This window comes from Idiotropiscis lumnitzeri, chromosome 11, assembly GCF_059441095.1.
Source record: "Idiotropiscis lumnitzeri isolate Australia: NSW breed Sydney's pygmy pipehorse chromosome 11, RoL_Ilum_1.0, whole genome shotgun sequence".
Classification (NCBI taxonomy): domain Eukaryota; kingdom Metazoa; phylum Chordata; class Actinopteri; order Syngnathiformes; family Syngnathidae; genus Idiotropiscis; species Idiotropiscis lumnitzeri.
In genome coordinates, this window is record NC_142401.1 from 6,387,568 (window position 1) to 6,409,820 (window position 22,253).

The 22,253-nt window shown below is 45.9% G+C and overlaps 2 protein-coding genes across 2 annotated transcripts; both read left to right on the plus strand.

Annotated features, from left to right (window-relative positions):
* The first annotated feature begins 228 nt into the window (after window positions 1–228).
* LOC148327049 (ral GTPase-activating protein subunit beta-like) lies at window positions 229–10,341 on the plus strand. Its single transcript, XM_088309840.1, has 30 exons — window positions 229–376; window positions 1,120–1,303; window positions 1,453–1,655; window positions 1,861–2,027; window positions 2,239–2,422; window positions 2,496–2,627; window positions 2,859–2,971; window positions 3,064–3,114; window positions 3,213–3,257; window positions 3,370–3,417; window positions 3,511–3,644; window positions 3,736–3,916; window positions 3,996–4,095; window positions 4,395–4,562; window positions 4,769–4,883; window positions 5,117–5,243; window positions 5,310–5,426; window positions 5,500–5,816; window positions 5,906–6,054; window positions 6,776–6,945; window positions 7,048–7,157; window positions 7,227–7,397; window positions 7,686–7,877; window positions 8,042–8,200; window positions 8,573–8,681; window positions 8,761–8,880; window positions 8,983–9,093; window positions 9,179–9,224; window positions 9,315–9,454; window positions 9,903–10,341. The coding sequence occupies exons 2-30, from the start codon at window positions 1,148–1,150 to the stop codon at window positions 10,076–10,078; spliced, it is 4,011 nt and encodes a 1,336-aa protein (XP_088165966.1). The 5' UTR covers window positions 229–376; window positions 1,120–1,147; the 3' UTR covers window positions 10,079–10,341.
* Window positions 10,342–10,539: 198 nt separating this feature from the next.
* On the plus strand, window positions 10,540–21,368 carry kcnq2b (potassium voltage-gated channel, KQT-like subfamily, member 2b). Its single transcript, XM_088309234.1, has 19 exons — window positions 10,540–10,943; window positions 12,071–12,218; window positions 12,453–12,543; window positions 13,385–13,511; window positions 13,697–13,872; window positions 14,140–14,265; window positions 14,348–14,458; window positions 14,561–14,656; window positions 14,738–14,832; window positions 15,513–15,581; window positions 15,694–15,723; window positions 16,038–16,117; window positions 16,190–16,390; window positions 17,329–17,376; window positions 17,460–17,568; window positions 18,225–18,356; window positions 18,439–18,559; window positions 18,654–18,829; window positions 19,282–21,368. The coding sequence occupies exons 1-19, from the start codon at window positions 10,811–10,813 to the stop codon at window positions 19,913–19,915; spliced, it is 2,703 nt and encodes a 900-aa protein (XP_088165360.1). The 5' UTR covers window positions 10,540–10,810; the 3' UTR covers window positions 19,916–21,368.
* The last annotated feature ends 885 nt before the right edge of the window (window positions 21,369–22,253 follow it).

Sequence of the window (22,253 nt, forward strand, 5' to 3'; positions counted from 1 at the left end):
CCCAATTAAGTGGCATTTAAATCAGAGACCCCCCTAGTGGTCAAACGGATTATGACACTCGCTCTGGAACGCGTGTGTGGACCAGGAAACTTTATTTTCAGAGGGAAGAAGACAATTTCCGGGGGACAAGCAAACAAAAACCAAACAGGCATCATTTAAAGACTAACCCTTGCTTCAAAGATCACAAAGCTCGATTCCAAATCCTGAAGGCTACAATTTGCTTTCAGAACCGAACCTTCTCGTTCTCGTGACGTCTGTTGTCATGTTTTGGAGTCGCCAGCCACGTGTTGACAGTCAACAGCGGCCCGTCACGTGACTTACTGAGGGGGCGTGGCCTTTACAAGCGAGAAGCCCCTGAAGGCACAGCAAGCAGCAGGTGAGTTCAAGGTCCCGCTTTTGACTTTTGATTCAAAGACGAAAATAAAGTGAGCGGATGTATAAACCTTCAAAATATGTAAATTGCATTGAAAGTGTTTTTTTTCCAGATTAGCAAATAAATTTTAAATGTCCTAACCTTGAAACTTTAACAACAATGACGTCTTCAAATCCTGATTCGAAACTCTTTCCTTGACTCGAATCCATGCATGAAATTAAAACACTGTTGTTGACTTGACAACAGCTTGAAATCCTAACATCAATTTGAAACACTAAACGATGGCTTTAATTGTATATCAATTCATCAATACCTTGAAACCTTAAATTACTGGGAGCCCTAATCTTGCCTTTACATCCTAACAATATCTTGAAACCCTAATTGGAAGCCCTGAAACCCAGATTTTTAATTAAAAACCCTAACCTTGACTTGAAAGTCTCTTTAAGGAACCAATTTTAAAGTGTAGCCTCTAAATTCTACTTTGACACCCTACCCCTTGTTTGAAACCCAGACTTTGACTTCAACCCGACTTAGACACATTATATATTGTTTGAAACCCAAATGCACGCTTGAAACCTGACTAACCTTCACCATGTGCTCACTAAACGACCAACTCCCTCTACCAATCATGAAGGAGCTAGCTAATGACGTCACAGCGTTAATGTGTTATCTGTTAACGTTTGAGTAGGGAAAACAAAACACTTGTGTTTTATTTCTTTTCTGAGTTTGAACTTTTGTCGTCTTAGCAAATTATTGGTATTCAGTCGGGCGCACATGGACCAATTAGCTCGCAGTGGGCGGAGCCACGCCAGCGCGCTCGCTTGCTTCCCCAACCACGTGGCGAGGGAGGTGGCCGTTGCCGTGGTAACGCCACTCGGCGTTGGCCTGGAAAACCCCGCCAGCAGGAGCCTGCTGCGCACGGAATCGCAGGTGAGTCCACGCAGACGCGTGCTTGCCTGTGCATGCGTGCTCGTGCACATGAGCACGTCCTTTGGCGCCCCCCCCCCACACACACACACACACATACACACACACACATACACACGCACACTTTTTTTTTAAACGGGTCCCTTGCTCAGGTGAAGTGGACGATGGAGGTTTTGTACTTCAGTCTGAGCCTCCCGCTGGACTGCGACACGGTGCGCGTGTGCGTGGACATCTACACGCACTGGATGACTGTGCTGGTCTCCCCACGAGACTCCATCCCTCCGCCACTTATCAAGGAGCCCAACGTTTACGTCCAAAAAATCCTCAGACACTTGCGCGCCTTATTCCTGCCCAGGTACGCCACCACGGAACACTAAATCCCAAATCTGTGCTACTTCTTCTGACAAGTGCCCCAACTTTTCATTTCACTCAGGACGACTGATTTGTTATACTGTGCAACTAGTTGGAGTTTAAAGATCGGTTACGAATTCAATTTAACTCACAAAGCAAGGTGCCCCATCGAGTACCTTCGAGCAACATCGTCTGTGGGTCCCGTTCAGGTCGGACCGATCCAGTGCTGCGTACGCGTCCGTCTGCCAGCGTGTGCTGACTGCAGTTCAGCTGGTGGCCAGAGAGGGCGCTAACATGAGTGGGGACACCTGGGAGATGCTGCTTCATTTCCTGATTTGTATCAACCAATCAGTGCTGGACGCACCCACATCTGCACGTAAATGAGAGACCTTCGCAATGTTCATCCTTTCATTCATGCAAACATTCATTCATCCATCCACCATCCATTTCTTAATCCATCATCTATCATCCATTCATCGATTAATCAATCATATTTATCAATGTCCATTCATCCATTCAACCATCCTTTTCCCCATCAATTAATTCATTCATTTACCGATCCTTCCACCCTCCCTCTCTCTATTCAGCCACATGTCAGCCGCTGTCCCTCCCATCCATGGGGGTCCTGTTCCAGGTTAGCCTGGTGTCCTGTGCCCGGTATTTCCCACCTCGGTCCTTTTGGCTGTCGTGGAGACAGATGATGACCACCTGGAGGTTTCAGCCTGCTGTATTGGACCAGTGGACTCGAGTTGTCTCTGCTCTAACGTCCAGGTGAGCATCCATCAGCTTTATCCATCATCCAAACCAGACTCGAGGAACGTCATCACCACATTTGCATGTGCAGGTTGCTGCGTCTGAGTTTTGGTCCTGGCTTCCCTCGGTTTAATGTCCCAGATGAGGATGCCGCTCTGATCCCTGAGGACATGGACCACCAGGTCACCCTCCAGACCTGGTTCAGATTTCTGCATTTGCTTAGGTACTGCATAATGATCAGCCTTAATTTCCTTCCCAACAGTCAAAGCCAAATAGATCCACGTTCAACTCCCACAGCCGTAAAAGGTTTTTGTCTTACTTTTTAGAGGACTTTAGTCTCCATGACGTTTGTTGAGTTTAGGTGTGTGCACGTGTATATGATAAGTAATTGTGAATTGTGTTGCTTATGTGTGTTGCTTGCTTATCGAGTCAAATGTTCCTCTATGTCCCTCAGCAATCCTGCAGACCTGAAGCGTCCACCGGATGACGGTTTAGCTCCGCCGGCTCAGGAGGGCGTCTTCCTCACAGCCATGTCGACCATCAGTAGACTGGTGGACGCATTTCTGGGTACGCAACACAAATCAAACAGCCAAGACCAACAAGCAGCAAATTTGTGGTTCAGATCCAGATCTCATGGTGGTTGACTTGCATTCCTCCAGGTGTCTCTGTTGTCTGTGGAGAACCAGGGGAGCACATGCTGATGAATATGGGTAGTAATCTGACCCTCAGACGTGTCTTTTTATGTCCTCCCATTTCAACATCATGTGTCTGTTCTTCTTCTTCTCTTTTTCTTGTTGTGTCACTCCAGGATTATCAACCAGAATCCATTTTAGAGACCGCCTGCCTTCTCTTGGTAAAGCCAGTTGATCACAAACGATCCTTTCCAGTCAATCAGTTCAACAATGAATAAGCCTTTTTGTCCTAATTTGGTTGGACTGATGCAAGTTTAAGTTTTGCTTCTTCAGGTGTCGCAGTGACCCGAAGTCCTTTCAAAGACAGACTGCCCTCCTACGGTAGACAACAAATCCTCAGCGCCGAACCTCCTGATTAATCAATCCAGTCAATATTTGTAGAATGGGGTCCATTTGATTATGGGGTCCACTCAGGTGTCTCGCGTCCGCGTTCTGGAAGTGCTCCTCCGACCCCGGTCAATATATTGACCATGCCCAGCAAATCATCGCCTCCGCCACACGCTCGACAGAAGACATTAAACATTTCCAAACCCGCCCTGAAACCTCAGGTAGTATCATCACAGATGAATATACACGACACATCTTATCATCTCAAGGTGCACATATCGCATGTCTTTTGTTGGTGTATCTTCCCCTCAGACATCCCCAACTCTCCACCCGTGGAAGTCTTCTTCTGGTCTTCCTGCATTCTCATGGGTGTTGTACTCATCCCCCCGGGGTCCTCCGTCTCCTCTGAGGGGTAGCGTGGACTCCCTGCTTCACTTCTTTGCCTTCTGTCTGTTTGATGCTGCCCTTGTTGACAAAGAGTCTGTCCCTTGTGGTTTGTATCAAGAACGAAACCGCTCTCAGTAGGTTGATGCACATACATTTAGTAACAAAAAGTGTGCATGTGATGTCAGAGCGCTGGGAAGACGGGCGAGCTGAGGCCTGCGGGACACTTTGTCGGATCTTTTCTTTGAAGAAAACCTCAGAAGATGTCCTTCCCGTGTACCTGTCCAGGTGTGTTACTGTCTGTGAAAGAGTTGTTAAAGATGTATGAAGAATTTATGAACATTTTTTAAATTTGAATGACTATCTGATGAAGACCTGTGGTAAATTGGATGAAGACTCATTGAAGATTTGATTAAAAGATTCAATATTCATAGATTCACAGAGCGGTATTTTCAAAGATTTAATATTCAAAGACTCAAACTGTCATCACGATTCGAGAATCTTTGAAATCTGAAACTTGACGATTTGTTATTGCGATCGTTTGATATACTCAATTGTGTGAGGTCCTTCCTGCATCCACCGTCCAGGTTCTATGCAGTCCTCCTACAGGGTCTGCGGGTGTGTGAAAACATGAGCCCTCCTGTTGTGTCCTCCATTCTGCTCCACTCGTCCTCGTTGTTCTGCTGTGACCTACCTGGAGTCAACCTGTTACTCCCTTCCTTCATTTCCGTCTTGGAGAAGGTTCTGTTGGAAAGGTGGCACCACCACAAAACACTAAACATCAGAAACCCCATACACCAGCCCCAATGCAATATGACACAATAAAGTTGCGCTATTGGTTGGAGTTATAAGCCTGTTCATGGAATAAATTAAACTCTTTTTGTGATTGAAGGTACTAGTGTACCCCCTTGAGAACAATTCCTACTTTCCTAAATGGTGTCCATATACTTTTCTGTCCCAGGGAGATGTTGAGCTTCCAGGCCTTGGTGAGCCTGGAAGACTTGCGGCGGGCGTCCATCTTGGTGCTGATGTCACTCTTACCCCTCCCCCAGCAGTTTGGACCAGTCCAGCTCACGGTATAGGACCTTTCACATCTTATCACGTCATCTCTTTTCCTGTCACCTGTCTTCTTAAGTCCATATATCCACATCATGTGTAACTTCTTGTTTACACGTCCTTGCGTGTCCTCATCATGCCTTGTCATGTCCGCGTCTACAGCTGGACTGCCCAATTTTCTACCCAGTAGTCAAAAGGGTTGTTATCCGCTAACGTCAAGTTAGCTAATGCTGAGCTACTATTGCATCCTCAGCCGCTCCTAGATCTTGATCATGAAGTCACCACAGGATGTTTCCAGTCCCTGAAGCCGCGCCTGGTCGGTGTTCTGATTGGTTCTCTGCAGACAGAGACTGACAGCACTAACACGCAGATGCTCCTAGGTTGGGTGGTCGTGTATTTCTATTGTTTTAAATGATGTCTGCCCACATTTACTGATGTTTCTGCAGCGGCCATCTTGACCCTGGTTCAGGACTGTGCTCTGATGGAAGCTGAGAGACAAATTCACCAAGTGACAAAAACTCACTTTGCTGGACACGGCAGAACCAAACGCACCATCCGATCCAGTGAGCTTACAGTGTTACTCCGTTATATCTCAGATCACCTCTTGCCTACAGTGTATGTTTTCATGGCAACCAGACGACCAATCAGCCACCGCGGCCATCCTGTGGGTGGATATTGTTCATCTGCTGACTCAACATCTGACGGGCCAGTGGAGGAGCGACTCAGCAGTTTGCCTGGTGGCCATGGAGGTATTGGCAGGACTGGCCAGGGTGAAGGTGGCCGTAGCAGAGCGGGAAAAGAAGCGAGTGGTCAGCTCGATCTGTCGCTACATCGAGTACCAGTGCGGTCGACCTCCTCCGCTTCACTCCAGAGATCTTCATTCCATCATTGTGGCCGCCTTTCACTGCCTCAGCACCTGGATTACAAAGCACCACGCCATCTTGGATGACCAGGTCTCCACTGAGAACTTGGTATAATGCTCTACCTAGCCTAATAGTTAATTAGCATTTGTGCATGTGCTTGTTTCCTTGTCCATGTCCAGGAGTTCTTGTTGGAGCTTTTGGAGATTGTGGAGCTCGGCGTGTCAGGCAGCAAATCCAGACAGGAAGGGGAAGTACTGTGTCGAGAGGAGAAAGAACTGAATCCCGTTTCGTTGAGAGTGAAGGAGGCGTCTGAGGCCACGTTGAATTGGTGAGGAAAACAAACGTACCCGTCTTTGCAACATAAATTTTGTCTCCATTAAGGACTTGTGAAAGACTTGAAGATTTGCTGAAGAATATTCAAAGGAATTTGTTAAAGACTAGTGAAAGACTTGATGAAGATTTTTGGAAAGTCATAGATCTTTATGTATGCTTCTGTTGAAGACTTAATGAGTTTTGTGGAAGGCTTGGTGAATCTTCATTTTTGTCTCTATTAACAACTTGTTGAGGACTTAGTGAAGACTTGTGGAAGCTTCTTGAAGACCTCAACCTTCATCCAGAAATAAAGTTGTATTGGATTGTATTGTACTTGTTGAAGGAATTTTTGACATCCAGACTTTTTGAAGAATGGCTGACGATTCCTAGAAGACTTGATGAAAACCAGTTGCTGACTGGTGGAAACTTCTTGAAGACTTGATGATGACGATTTGATGAAGATTTGTTGAGAACCAGACGAAACTTCTTAAAGTTCTAAACCATCATTTTGAAATCTTCTCAAATGGTGACCTGCTAAGGACAACAATGCAGTTTGAAACCCGTTGAAGTCTTCAACTTTCATTTTTTGTCTCCAGTGAAGACTCATTGAGGACTTGTGAAATACTTGTCAAAGATGTGTTGAAGAATCTTAAGTCCACTTCATTCTAAAAAAGTTCTTAAAACAGAACTTCAGGAACCTTCCTAGTCTCATGTGTCTCATCTTGTCTACATGTCAGCATCATGCAGGTGTCCGGCGCATTCCCACCCTTTGGAAGCTGTCTAGATGAGGATGCACTTATCGGCTGCTCTGGTCTGAGTGACAGAACCCTGAAAAAGTTCAGGTATTTTGCTTTGGATGCTTCTGTCATCCTGGGAATTCTGGAACAAGATCAGGGACTTGAACAAGGTGTGTTGTCAAGGTCCACAAGGTTCAGGCAACATTCATTCCAGTTTAAAAAAATAGGTATGAACTGACTGTTATTTTTGCTGTAATGATTGACATGTGAAGCTTCTGCGTCGTGCCCGTCACTCATTGTGCTGATCCGAGGACAGTTTTCGCATCACTCCTGGACTCTCCAGCACCGCCTTCAGCCCAGAGAGGAAAAATCAAGTCCAAAGGTGTCTGAGGATCTAATAAGTCACCCTGCCCTGAATATCTGACCAATTCCTCTTAATTTTTCCATGCAGAAAGCATTCAGCATTCAGGAACATGGTGGCAGTGAAGCCAAGGTGCTCGCTGGGATCTCACACTGTCGGCTTGTTGTCAAAAATCCGATGTCACTGGAAACCATCAACACAGTTCCTTTGGTTGAAGCAGACATGAGTATTCCTGACATGTGGGAAGGCCTAACTGAGAAGGTGGGACCCGAGGGGTTTGGTGCAGAAGAAGGTGCTTCAGGTGTAGAATTAGGTGTCAGAAGTGGTTGAAGAAGTTGTTAGGGGTTCAACTGCCTTCAGAACTTGTCAAGTACTGCAGGGCCAAGTACTTTCTGAACCTGCTCGGAGGTCAGGTACAGAAGATGTTAGTGTTTATATGCCATTGGAAGTCGCTAGGGGATGAGTTGCAGAATATAGCATGGGGCAGGGTGGCTTTAGAATTTCTAAATGGTAGTGCTGTAGAAAGATTCTGCCATTGTGGTCTGTCAGGTGAAGCAACATTTGGATGGTCTCCGTGCAACTTTGGAGCAACAGCAGCGGGTGGAGGCAGCTTTCCACCAGTCGGTTTCTATGACAGCATATCCACCTCCTCCTCCTCTTCCTCCACATCCTGCCACTTGTGTCCACACTGCGAGGCTCTTCCTGTCCCACTTGGGCCTGGTGACTCCCGAGACCCTAAAAGTACGTAACCCAAATTTAAAACCTAAACGTGGGGCTTGGAACCCAAACTAGAAATCCTATGCAAATCTTGAGATTCTCGTTTGAAACTCTAGCCCTGCCTTAAAACCCTACTTTGGAATCCTACGCCTCATTGGAAACCTTAACGCTGGGTGCTCCCCACGCAGGAACTTGGTAGTGGGGATGTTCCTGCTCAGTTGGTGTCCCTGGACTCATCATTGCCAGGATTCTGCGAGGACCTGAGACGTTTAGACCAGCTCCCGTTCAGAACCCAGGACTCCGCCTTTATCTTCTATGTGAGCGGAGGACAGAAGACAGCAACTGAGGTCTCCGTGCACTTTTCAGGCACCCTACTTTGAAACACAAACTAATGAGTGATTTAAAACCATTATTTTAAACCCAAACCCAGGCTCGGAACCCTGCCTTTAAACTATAAAAATTATTTGAGACCATAACCCTGAGTTCTTTGGAATGCTAACATATGCTTGTTACACTCCTGTAAAATTCTAACTTGAAACCCTAACTTTAAAATCTAACCCTGTCTTGAAATCCTACCTCTCATGATTGAGACCCTCAGCCTGGTTTAAAAACCCAGGCTTGTGTCCTTACTATGAAGCTGTAACTCTCGTTTGAAACCCTAACGCAGTGTCGGAACCTTTCCGTGAATCCTGAAGACAACTTTCTTTGTTCTTGTGTAGATTTTACTAAACGTAGAGTCATGTGAAAAAGTGTCTTGTCACTTCCTGGACTTCCTGTACAGTTTGGGCCAGCCGGTGGCGGCGGCTGGACGTGGACGAGAGGTCATAGGTCAGCGTTAGCAATAACGTTAGTCATTCTCAAATACATGACAGGTCGTCTGAGGTTTTACGTTGTTTCCGCCGCACAGAATTTGCGGCTGCACTCGGGCAGAGCGGTGGACACGCATTTGATGGTGACCGCTTTGTTCTCAAGTACGAGGACGCCCTGACAGACATCACTTTTGTCGTTCCATCCTCGTCATCTCACGGTCAGGATGCAAAATCACGCAATCCCAGCCTTGAAACCTTACTGGTAAAACCTTACTCGTCAACATAGTCAGTGACTTTTCCCACTTTTTGTTTGTTTGTAGCTAATCGGTCAAAGCGCTGGAAGGAGGCGGAGTCCGAGGTTCAGAGGTCGGCTGAGGAGCGGCACAAATCCAAGCTGATGATCGTGTGGGTGGAACGCTTGGAGGACATCGGTAAGAATCTTCAACTTCACCACCGTCATCATCATCGTAATCTCATAGTCATTCTGGATGATGACGTCACCTGTTTGTTTTTTAGAGGCATTCCCTGTTTGTGAGCTGAACAAAAGCCAACCACTGAGCTGGTAAAACTTGGACTCCACCCTGTGGTCACACGCTAGTATTGCACTCACTAACCTGTTGCCTGTCTGTCTGTCCGTCCTTCCGTCTGTCAGCACGCAGGAGGTCCCGGTGGTGTTCGTCCACAGCATGCGGAGCGGCCTCTTCCGTATCGTCACGCGTGGGAATGCCGGCGGCAAGTGGAGTTTGCTTCCACCACTGGTGGACGGGATCGTCGTCAGCAAGCGCACTCTCGGTCAGTTTCTATTGAAACCTTACCCTAGGTTGAAACCATTACCTAACAGCTTTTTTAAACCGTATTCTGGAAACACTCATTTGAAACCCCAACTCTCATTTGAAACCCCAACACAGGCTTGAAACCCTGAGCACTGTTTGAAAGCCTAATCTGAAACCCTAACCCTGGCTCAAAACCTGAATTTGAAACCCCAACCCAGGTTTGGAACCCTAATTTTGACTTGGAAAACCTTAATTTGAAACTCCAACTCATGTTTGAAATGGAAACAGGCTCTAATTTAAAACCCTTACGCTTGCTTAACCCTGTCTTGAAACCCTAATTGGAAACCCCAACATGGACTTGAAACCCTAATTTGACACCTTTACTAAGTTTTGAATACTTATTTCACATCTCAACCTTGGCTTGAAGCCCTACTTTTGCCCTGTCTTCCTGTCTGTGTTGGCGTCAGGCCCGTTAGTGGTGGAGACGTTGCTGAACAGTTGCTGTCGACGACAGTCGTGCGGCGACTCTGCTCCCCCGCCACACATCAACAGGAAGTCGCTGATTGGCGACATGGTCGCTCGTTACCGCAGCCGCCGCTCTGAGCCTGCCGACTTCTACGCCGCCCTATTTCAACAACCCTGAACCTCGGCACGGTTACCATGGCAACATGACTCTCCAGTCACCTCACCGCACCACCTTACCTAATTGGACTCAACCGCCTCTGCTTCCTCATTTCCAACTTGGACGCACCATCATTGATCATCACAGTCTATCATAACAATTGATCAGCAAAAATAATCATCACACTCAAATATTTTTTTTCATTTTCTTACACATTTCATCCCATAATCCAATTTCAATTTACTGGTATGAATGACTTCAACAATAAAACAAAGTGAACCTGACATCCTGATTGCTTCCTGATGATGTCATCAAACGGATACGCCCCCCCAACATATATGTTGTCTTTTTTATCTCAGTTGCCTCCTCCTTCCTGCATGAGGGTCCTTTCTGCGGTTGTCATAGTAACAAGAGGTTGCTATGGCGACAGAGGGTCTGACATTGAATCCATTTGCACACACACGCACGCACGCACACACACACACACACACACTGCATCTGGTTGTCATCTCACCAGATTATTTGTAATTGATAGCCTCCAGTGACGTCATTGTGCTTCCGGTCTGTGCGGGAAGTCGCCTCGAAGGAGACAAAACAATTTGCGGATCAGCAGCTTGTTTGTTTTGTCAGCATCCTCTTCGTTCATCTTCCTCCCTCCCGGCAGCGATGCCCCACGCGGACCAAGCAGCCCTGGCAGCGCCGTCCGCCGGCTCTCGCGCTCATTAGCTCGACTCGTCCGTCCCGAGGTCCGTCATGGTGCAGAAGTCTCGGAACGGTGGCGTGTTCCCCGGACCGCAGGCCGACCAGAAGAAGCTGAAAGTCGGCTTCGTGGGTCTGGAGGCCGGCGGGACCGACTCCAGCAGGGACGGGGCGCTTCTCATTGCAGGTAAATCCACCAATAAATGTGTCAAGAAATAACACAAGCGTCAGCGTTGTCGTGACGTCACTAGACCGTAAAATGGAGCACCAAGCCGGATGCCTTTTTTGATTTGATTAATTCAGTACATTTTTTAATCAACCAATGAAATTAATCAAAAAACATGTAAGACTCACAAAATAATAAATATAAAGTTTGTCATCTATATTTTAAGATTTCCCTTTGAAAATGTCAAATATCAAACAGCCTATCAATATCTATCGATGAAGAACATTGACAAGCAAGTCCCACTGACAGCTGGAGCACGTTTAACAATACAATACAACTTACTTTTTTTTATATAGCAAATTTCACAACAGCTGGAGCTACAGCAAAGTGCTTCCTATATGGTGTATAATAAATTAGAACACAAATTATGCCCGGCACAACCCACATAAGTGGAATCAATGAGACACACCGCCATGCTTATCACATCCAATCCGTTTAGTTACAGGGCAATAGAACCATAGATTCTATTTTCTTTATTACATTACTATCATCCCTTTGAGTAATAACTTGCACGTTTTTTTGTGTGTTTTTTTATACACGTACACACAAAGTAGGTTGGCATCCATGTAGTGTCTGGTCGCCGTTACACTCAACTCAGTTTCATGGCGATCCAATCAATTCACAATATGTATTTTTGCAAAGTATCGCTCTCTGGCTTTGTGGCCTAGTTGTACTTTTAAATTCCCACCATTTTCTCTTTTTTTTTTTTTAAGTTTTGGACTGGCAAATAAATCCGCCAATTACGCCGCCTTCACAGTATGCCTTTGCTTACAACCGGATGATGACGTCGCGATGATGCGATGCATGAGCCCTATTTAGAGTTTTGATCTTGGTCCAAGGAAAGAAGCGAAAGAAAGAATTGTGCTCAGTATTGCCTCCTGCAGACAGCATTTTTTTTCTTTCCTGGCCTTAAGTGGGGCTTGACCAATACATAGAGGGAAGCTGGAAAGTCATTTATACTTTAAAATATCAAATAAAAATAATTGGGACAATGACCGGTCGCATTGCCTATGATTCTTGCTGATTGGGTTTGTTGCGGTTGTTGCGGTGGTGATCATACTGAGTGCAGCCCCGTATGTGATACGCAGCCGATGAAGGTCCTCGCCGTCAGCGCAGCAGCGTGTCGGGGGGCAAGAAAGCACCCAAGAGGAACGCCCTCTACCGGCGGCTGCAGAACTTCCTCTACAATGTCCTCGAGAGGCCCAGGGGGTGGGCCTTCATATACCACGCCTATGTGTGAGAACACGCACACACACACACACACACACACCCACACACCCACACCCACAGGTTGTCCTCAACTTGCTGGACGGATTTCAACGGTCGAAGCATCCAATCAATGAGCGTTCACGTTTCACTCGTACGGACTGACCGCTGACTTTCCCGAAAGCTAAGACAGCTGTTGCGCCGACGCTTCCTGTTTGTCGCTTTGTTTGTCCGTCTGTCCGTGGGTGGCGTTTGTCTTCTCAGGTTCCTGCTGGTGTTCTCCTGCCTGGTCCTGTCTGTCTTCTCCACCATCCGAGAGTACGAGAAGAGCTCAGAGGACGCCCTCTACATCCTGGTAAGATGCCGCCGCCGGATGCTCCGAAAAAGTTTCCCGATCTATCATCAATTGTCAGCAATATGGGCTGACGGAATGTCTACCTCGATGGCACATTTTAAGACTACAATGTTTGAATTACAAAACTGAACAAACAAATAATTCATGAATACATAAATCATACATGGTGTGCCATGAGCTGTCACTCAGTTTCAAAAGCAAATGAATCAAAATGTGTTTTTAAGCGTGATTTAAACCTAACATTCAGAGGCCGCTCGTTCTAAAGTTTGACCTTGGATACCCTCCTAAAATGAAAAAAAAAATCTCATTCCATCAAAGAATTATTCTGCTTGTCCAACTTGAGGTCAGAGTCATTTGTAGATTGCTGCAACCGAGCACCATGACTTCAGTTTTGGTCTTACTGGAAAAAAAAACATATTCAAGCCAGCCATATGCCTTGACATCATCAGGCGTTCAAATAAAGGTTTGAAGGAGTCCCGATTGTTTCACCGCAAGTTGCTGGTAGATGTCGCTCTCATCTGTGTAATGGTGGACGCAGATGCCAACGTTTTATAAAAACAGATCCTAAGGTCAGTAAGAACAGCAGAAATAAAATGGCCCAAGGATTGAGCCTTGAGGCATTTTGTAGTCGAGAGGTACCATGGAGGCTATCGTGTCGCCCAGACTGAAATATGGACAAACAACAACCAGGCAGGGTCAGGGCACATATACTAGACAAATGACAGACTGGTCGCCAGGTAGTGTCGGGTCTCATATGGACAAATGAGGCATTGTCAGCAAGGAAATGTCAGGGAGCGGTCGGTGACTTGCTTTGTGTGTCTGCGCGCGTGTGTTTGCGCAGGAGGTGGTGACCATCGTGGTGTTCGGTGTGGAGTACATGGTGCGCATCTGGGCGGCGGGCTGCTGCTGCCGATATCGAGGATGGCGAGGAAGACTCAAGTTTGCCAGGAAGCCCTTTTGTGTCATCGGTGAGCCGGAGTGCAAGTTGTGTGTATGCGGTGCGTGCGTGTTTGTGTATATGTTGTATGTTTGTCTGCATTTGTATGTAGATAAAAGTGTATCTGTGTGTAAATGTCAAATGCGTTGAAGTGTATGTGTTTACATCTCAATGCGTGTGCATTCATGTTAATGCCTGCATGTGTTGTGTCCTCAGATATCATGGTGCTGATTGCGTCCATCTCGGTGCTGGCGGCGGGCACGCAGGGAAACGTGTTTGCCACCTCGGCCATCCGCTCGCTCCGCTTCCTTCAGATTCTGCGCATGATCCGCATGGACCGCCGCGGCGGAACCTGGAAGCTCCTGGGATCCGTCGTCTACGCTCACAGCAAGGTGACGGACAACCGACCACTGTCGGGGCACATATAAACAAATGACAAACTGTTACTTTTTTTTATGTGACCCTCGGAGGAAAAGGTTTGGACACCCCCTGGCATTCAGTGTATGAATCTATGCGCGCGTGACACAGCAAATCGTATCATGTTATCTTGTGTATTGATTGTGGACGTGATTGATGTGACTTATTGATTTCTTGCCGTCTCTGAGGCGGCAGATTGAATTTGACCTTCAAGGACTCTCTGTGTGTGTGCGAATGCTCAGGAGCTGATCACAGCCTGGTACATCGGTTTCCTGTGTCTGATTCTGGCCAGTTTCCTGGTTTATTTGGCCGAGAAAGAAGACAACGAACAATTTGAGACGTACGCCGACGCCCTGTGGTGGGGACTGGTGAGACTTGCTCCGATCCTCTCGCGTCAAACCCAACGATTGTCAGACGTCGTCTGATTGACCGCTCGCTCGTGTCCATCAGATCACGCTGACCACCATCGGCTATGGAGACAAGTTTCCCATCACCTGGAATGGTCGCCTGTTGGCGGCTACGTTCACTCTGATAGGAGTGTCCTTCTTTGCTCTGCCAGCTGTAAGTGTGTGCGTGCGTGTGTGTGTGTGTGTGTGTTGGGGGGGGGTGTGTGAGAGTGTGTAAATAATGTGCTTTCCTGTCTGTTTCTTCTCTGGTTGTCAGGGCATCCTGGGTTCTGGTTTTGCTCTCAAGGTCCAAGAGCAGCACAGACAAAAGCATTTTGAGAAAAGACGAAACCCAGCAGCTGGACTCATTCAGGTAGCGCAAACCAGGATTGGACTGGGCTAGATTCCAAAAGAGTAGAGTAGACCAGAAGTGTCCTGCTGTGTGTGTGTACAGGCTGCGTGGCGGGTTTACGCCACAAATCTGAGTCGATCCGACCTGACGTCCACGTGGGACTACTACGAGCGGACTGTGTCGGTCCCCATGTACAGGTTAGTCCACCAAGTCCAGCTAAAGATTTATAAACCTAACAAAAAGATCTCAAAAGGCTTCACAGGCCAACGGTTGACCAAGATTGCTAACATCCCCTAATCTAAATCCGCAACCGGGCAAAGAAAAACTCCCAACCTCATTTTCACAGAAAAAGAAGAAACCTAGTGAGCGAACCACAAATAAATGGTTCCCCCTTCCAGGATGAGATACAATGGCTGCCGAGCAACATTTATTAGTATCATTATCAACATGCAGAAGAGTCTTCTTGTTAGTATGATGAAGAGACGTAGTTAGAAGTGGTTCTTCCTCAGGACCTGCCCCGGTTGGATAACGCGGAATCCTCTACACCCCTCCGGAAAAGTGGTCCACATGAGTTGTCGCTCAGTCTGTGGTCAGTCTGTGTACAATCCGTATAGTATATTCGATCATCACCGCCGAGCAGGAGAAGAGGGGGTAGGAGAGAGAAGTGACAGTAAAACAGGCCAAAATCTCAAGTAGAGGTCACTGGAGTGGGGCAGGGCAATTTGCATACAAGGTGATTTAACTTGCGAAAGTGTAAAAAATAAATCTGAAGTTGAGGTCTGTAGATCCTCTAATTTGCACGGGTAGCTCATCATCAAGTTAAGACAATTATCAGCTGAAGACAAACATGAGGTGTGACATTGTGGTGTCTTTCCAGGTTAATTCCGCCCCTCAACCAGTTGGACCTGCTGAGGAATCTCAAAAACAAGTCAGGACTCTCATTCAGGTCTCACCTTTTCTATTGAGTCAATCGTTCATAAACTGGGATTCATGTTTGTCTTTTTAGTTTAATGCTATTATAATTATAATTATTATCGACCTTCATTGTGTCCCTCCAGGAAGGACGTCCAACCAGAACCTTCTCCCAGGTCAGGGTTCAAAGTTTGATTGTAAAAACTGAAAGAGTCAAGCGAAATGAAACCCAAGCACACTTTGGACCTGATTTTGCGTCAGTAAAAATGGACACAAACTTAAATAACCAGAGTTTGGTAAAAATGATCAATGCTACAGAAAGCATCAATAAATCGGTCAGTCTCCCCGACATTTGTGCCTGTTTACCAATTGCGCCGCAATCTTAGTAGTTTATGCGTAATCTGTTAAAAATCAACACACACTGTAATTTAGCGCCAGCTGCTAGGGATGCTCGTGAATCAAGCCTTCTGACTCAGTCCTGTCCCAACAGTCAGAAGGTGAGTCTAAAGGAGAGAGTCTTCTCATCCCCGCGCAGTTCAGGAACCAAAGTAAAAGGTTCTCCTCAGCATGGTGAGTCTTGTTCAGGTAGTCCACCTTTGCTCCCTCTCAGATACCAATCTTTCATCAAATTCCTATTGCTAGTGGTCCCAGTTGGTCCATGTGTGGCTCCTGGAGTTCCTGGTGTCCCCGGGGGTGTCCAGGCCCTGCGCCGCTCCCCCAGCATAGATCCCAGTCTGGAGGACAGTCCCAGTAAGGTTTCTAAGAGCTGGAGCTTCGGCGAACGCAGCAGAACCAGGCAGGCCTTTAGGATCAGAGGAGCCGCATCTCGGCAGAACTCTGAAGGTAGGATGTCATGTGCTGGTCTGGTTCGTGTCCAATCACCTGTCAAGTCATGTGTCCAATCATGTGTCCAGTCGCATTTTAAAAGACTTCATGCATGGTGGAAGACCACACACTGAGGTCCTGTCACAGTGATCCATTTGAAAATCTGAAATAATTTGTGAGGATGCAAAGTAAGTATGTCGCTTTTATTCATAAAACACAAAGGTGGCTAGGAAACCATGGAGGAAAGGAGGCAGGAAAGGAAGTGATGAGGAAAAATACCTGAAATGAGCTTCGTCCTGTTTGGTTTTGTGTCGTGGTTCACACAGTTTGTGGTCAACCAGCTAGTGCGGAATAAATTTCATCCTGAAGGATGCATGGATGGACAAAGGGAGGGAGCGATGAAAGGAAGTTGTTGTCGTATTTCCCAAAGCAAGTATTTTTTTGACTGTTTCCATTTTACAACGCTCTTGCTTCTGGTCCCTTTGGCTACACGCAGGTAACATCGCCACATATCTGGAAGTTGTCTGTTCTTATTTGTTTTTGAGAGTTGACATGATCAAGTGAGATTATTGCCTCGGAGCATTTGGTTTTGAGATTGGCGGTAGAACAGAATCTTAATGTGTGGTGCTCTGTGTGTGTTCTCACGACACACAAATTGACAAATTGTTGAATGTCTGACTTTTCATCATTTTGTGGCGTCTGTACCAGATAAATAATCTTTTATGATTTGAAAAATCTTTGTGTGTACCAGGTCTTAGCGTGCGGTTTTACTTTGACCAATAAGATTTGCCAGCTCTGCTATTTTTCAGGACTTCCGCCACGTTGCTAAGTGCTAAGCTGTTATAAACTTCCAGGATGTAAGGACTGCGGCTTTCAATATGGTCCTCTTTGGCTGTTTCTTCTTTTTTGGTGTCTAATGCTGATTCTGAAGCGTGTGGTGTGTTCTTCTCGTGTAGTTCTCATAGAGATGCAGGATGAAGAGTTCAGACAGAAGAGCTCGCCAGGTTAGCGCATGCATTTGACCTATCCGACGCGGCTGCCATATTACACCGCCGCCGTAACTCCGCCTTGTCGTTGGCCATTACAGATGCTAGCCTGCCAGGAGAAGACATGGCCGATGACAACAAGAGCTGCCACTGTGAGTTCGTCCCACAAGATTTGACACCTGGCATCAAGGTCACCATCCGAGCCATCTGGTACGGAGACTCTCCTTCCGGAATGGTTGCCGTCAATGCCATTTTGTCAACTTCACTCATCGCTTTGCTCGCTGTTCATTTGCCTTAAGATTCACATTTTGGTTCACGTTTTGGTTTATTTTGCTCACCCCAGGACCAACGTCACCATCAGCTGTTGGGTAAGAGACGGACTGACACCAATTAGCTTCCATGTTCTCTTCTTGTCTTGTGTTCCGTTCTGTTCTGTCTCACCCCACTATTATTGTCGTCTTTTTTGGTGTTATTATTTTTTTTGTTGTTTGTGCTCCTCCACCCTCCAGATGTCACTGACAGATTCCTTTTTTGACAATCCGCCAACATCACAGAAGACCCAACAGCACACACACACACACACACACACCATCCAAGAGACTCCTCAAATCCATAGTGACCCGGCTCAACCTTTCAAGACAATCTAGTCAAGAATCACATGATCCATTTCATTTAGTAATAATTTAGTCAAGAATCTTATGACACTGTCCATATAAGACACAAATCTCGGTTAGTATCTTATGATCCACTCCAACTAAAACTTGAAAATAGTCTGTAATCCTGGCTTGATTTAGCTGTAGTCTAAAAGACCAACCAACACTTGGTGTCAAGAGAAGGTGTTGATCTCTTTTTTCCCCGTTTCCCAGTATCATGCGCTTCATGGTGTCCAAGAGGAAGTTTAAGGAGAGTCTTCGCCCCTATGATGTCATGGACGTGATTGAACAGTATTCAGCAGGACACCTAGACATGCTCGCACGCATCAAGAACCTTCAGTCCAGGTACACCCTGCCCTCAACTTTGTCTGGATTGTAGTTTGTTCTAAGAATGCAGCGGTTATTTTGTTTCTCTTAATGGTTTTAGGGTGGACCAGATTGTGGGCAGAGGAACACCCATTGCAGACAAGGACCGGCCAAAACCTGCAAGTGAACAACTCCCAGAGGACCCCAGCATGATGGGACGCTTGGGGAAAGTGGAGAAGCAGGTGAACAATCACCACTGGCAACCAATACAGCTGGCAGAACTTCATTTGGTGATCGATGTTGATGATTTGTCCTTTTCTGGTGTGTCTTCTTCAGGTCCTTTCGATGGAGAGAAAGTTGGACTTCCTAGTCAATATCTACATCCAGCGAATGGGAATCCCACAGACAGAGACTGATGCCTACTTTGGATCCAAGGAACCAGACCCAGCACCACCTTACCACAGTCCAGTGGACCAACTGGAGAAGAGCCAGTCTATTCACAAGATCACTCAGTTAGTATTTGATCCTGGTTACCACGATTTGTCTTTCTCAGACATGACTCTGGACAATCATATTGTCCAGTTCATCTATGACCTGAATCAAGTCTTAAATGTTTTGATCTAATCCGTCTACTACACAAATCGACCATGTCTATCTAGGATAGGAATCTAGTGCAGAATCGTATGATCTGGTCTATCTAAGGCATGATGGTAGTCTAGAATCTTGTGATCCAGGCCATAAAACACAATGTGGTCAAGAGCCTTAGAACTCTGTCCATCTTGGACATGATTCTTGTCTAGAATTTTATCATTCAGGCTCTCTGAATATGAATGGAATCTAGTAATGTGTCTTAGAACCCCTCCATCTTAGACATGAATGTAGTCTAAAATATTCTGATCCAATCCAATACTGAGAAAAAAACAGAGTCTGATACACCTAGAATTTGTCATTGTTGTTGTTTCAGAGTGTTGCCAGGTGACAATGTGGACAAGAGTCATTTTGGAACAAAGATGGTCAGATCTAGCAGTTCAACTGGACCCCGGAATCACAATGCCACCACCTGCCCCCCCTCCACTTCCTGGCAGCCAATCAGTTCCCAATTCCATCAACAGGCCCCGCCTCCCCCACAACGTAGCCATGGGAACACCCCAAGTCCGGCGGGAGACGGGTCGCTGGTTCGACTTCCACCGCCGCCAGCTGGAGAACGGCATGGCGGGAATAGGGCCAACCGCCACAGTACTGGCGACAGGGGCGGGGCTGAGAAGGCTGAGAGAGTGGGTGAGGAAGGAGGAGGTGCAGGAGGGGAGGAGGACGTGAAGCCCGAGAGCGACCGCTCCCTATCCATCCCATCTGTGGACCACGATGAACTGGAGCACTCCTTCAGCGGGTTCTCCATCTCACAGTCCAGAGAGAACCTGGACTTCCTCAACAACGGTTTCTATTCATCCGCCAATGTGGCATCCAACCTCGGGGGAGCAGCAGGGGCCTCTTGCTGCGCCACCATGAGACCCTACATTGCAGAGGCCGAGTCGGACTCTGACTCAGAGCTGTGCGCACCCTCACCTCATTCAGACCGTGCCTGGACCGGGAACAAGTAGAGTCCAGTGGAAACCAGGTAGAACCAGCAGAACTCCAAAATGAATAAGTAATAATAACAGAAATGTGAAAAAAATACACCAGCTCGAATGGAAAGTGAAGCATCATGGGAAAAACACGGAAGATGCAACCTGTCGGATGGTTTCATCAAACTTCTTGTTTTATGATCACTGCAACGCTGAAGACACGCTTTCACCTGATTGCTTCACTGCAGAGCGACACCTGATTGGTCACCCTAGGGATATGCTTGGTCAATGTAGGGTCATACACCTGATTGGTCACTGTAGGCACACTCTGACTCTTGATTAATGACAGCTGACAGCACACACCTACGTCTCGCTGGTTCACTGCAGGGATATAATGTAGCCTGGTATGTTCTGTGCAGGACCGAGGACACACACACACTTGTTTGGTTCACTGCGACACTGAGACGAAATGTTCGCCAACTGACGGGTTCACTGTAGGGACACGCTCGCACCCGATTGGTTCACACTAGATGCCTGCTTATTTCAGCATTAACCATACTTTGTATGTATCCAAGTGATCGAACAGTAACATGTAATGATTGATTTAGGAAAAAGTTGACGTGATGCTACATTGGCCTTGAAGTGCTGCCAAATGTTCTGACAGTCATGCCGAAAAAACATTTTGAATAATTATCATTAAGAACAATAAGACAGAAAACACTTAAATGGTCTTCAAATACCATAAAACTGCAGTGAAACAAATCAAAAGTGATAAAAGTGTTTGAGCTAGCTAAGATCGGTAAGTGGTTGACGCCAACACTAGCGGCGCTAGGGCTCGTTTGCTCAAACCATCCACCACTTGAAATACTAAAAGCCAACTGGTTTTCGAGACTATACTAAATATTCAATTGATGATATTTACACTATTATGCTAAGTGAGCATGGCTTGCTGTGCTGTAGAGAGCAGCGCTAATGCTAACGCTAAGGAGTCCAGCTAAAAGCATTAATCCAGGCTTGTGTAATATATAATCGACGAGTACTATTTGGGAAATGGAGAAATGTTCCCAAATGTAATTGTTTCAAAAGACTTCTTCATATGGTGGAAACGATTAGCTCATGCGCTACCTGAGCTAATGCTACAGCTCCACACAACCATTGATCATCAAGTTTATCTAGAAAGTGATCATGTGACTTACATACACATACTTACGTATACCAGCAACTCGCGTACGACATCAAGACATTTCGGGAAGCTTCAGTTTTTCTTCACCCGAACTTTCACACTTGTCCCATTCACGTTTTGTTGTTTTCGACAAATGATCGCACTCGCTTTCATTTACTCATGAGTGTTGACGACAAAAAGCTCTCATCACATCTTTGCTCAGCTTATCTTGTGATATTATTCATCATGAACAAAAATGCTTATATAAGTCCTGACTGAATAAAAAAATAAATGTTCCGTGTGTGAAGGAATCATTGCTCCTTCAAATTTGTCTGTTTCTTTTTCATTTTTCTTTTTTTTTAACTGCATTAATATATTACAAGACAATGACATTCACGCACTCCCTTAAAATGAGCAGCTTTTTTTGCCGATTTTTTTTCTCTGTTGTGAACAAATAATAAAGTCTGACGATGTAATGTTAGCAATTCAAATGTTCTCCCTGTAACAGTTTCATTGTTGAGAGCATAAGTTCCAAAAGTTATTTTAGTCATATATATTCAAAAGTAATCGGCTGATAAATCGGTTTTCTGCAATAAATCCTGACAAATATCAGGAAAGAAATTCCACATCAGTCCGTCCTTACTCATTCCCAATTTTTAATTTTCTTACTTTTTGCAGCCTTCACGCAGTTTGAGAAAATGCAATGCATTATGGGGTTCGGGTGCACATACTTTTTAACTTCCATCAGTGCAATATTGTTCATTTGATCAATAATTCTGCACACCACATAAGAGTAAGCACACTGCGACCTGTTCCTCCTAAACGTGTCATCATTGAAAAAATCAATATAGCACACATTAATTCAACATTACATTTGAGTGGAATAAATAATTGATTAAACACAAAGTCAATAAAAGATGATTAGTAGGAGTGCAGTAATGAAACAGTAAATAGACGATTAGCATCAAGTCATTATCGATTTTGATGAAAGCGAGTCGTATAATGCAACCAAATCAATAATTGATGATACGCGTGACTAAAGGCCTGCCGCGTGCGTTGGCTTGTGGACGTTGGCAGTGGCGGCTGGTGGAATTTTCTCCCGAGTGGCAATTCAAATCTCCACAAAACACAAACTCGGGATTGACTGATTGATTGATTGAGAGTTGCCAAATAAGGACTTCCTGTATGTTTGTTTGCATGACAGTCCACCCG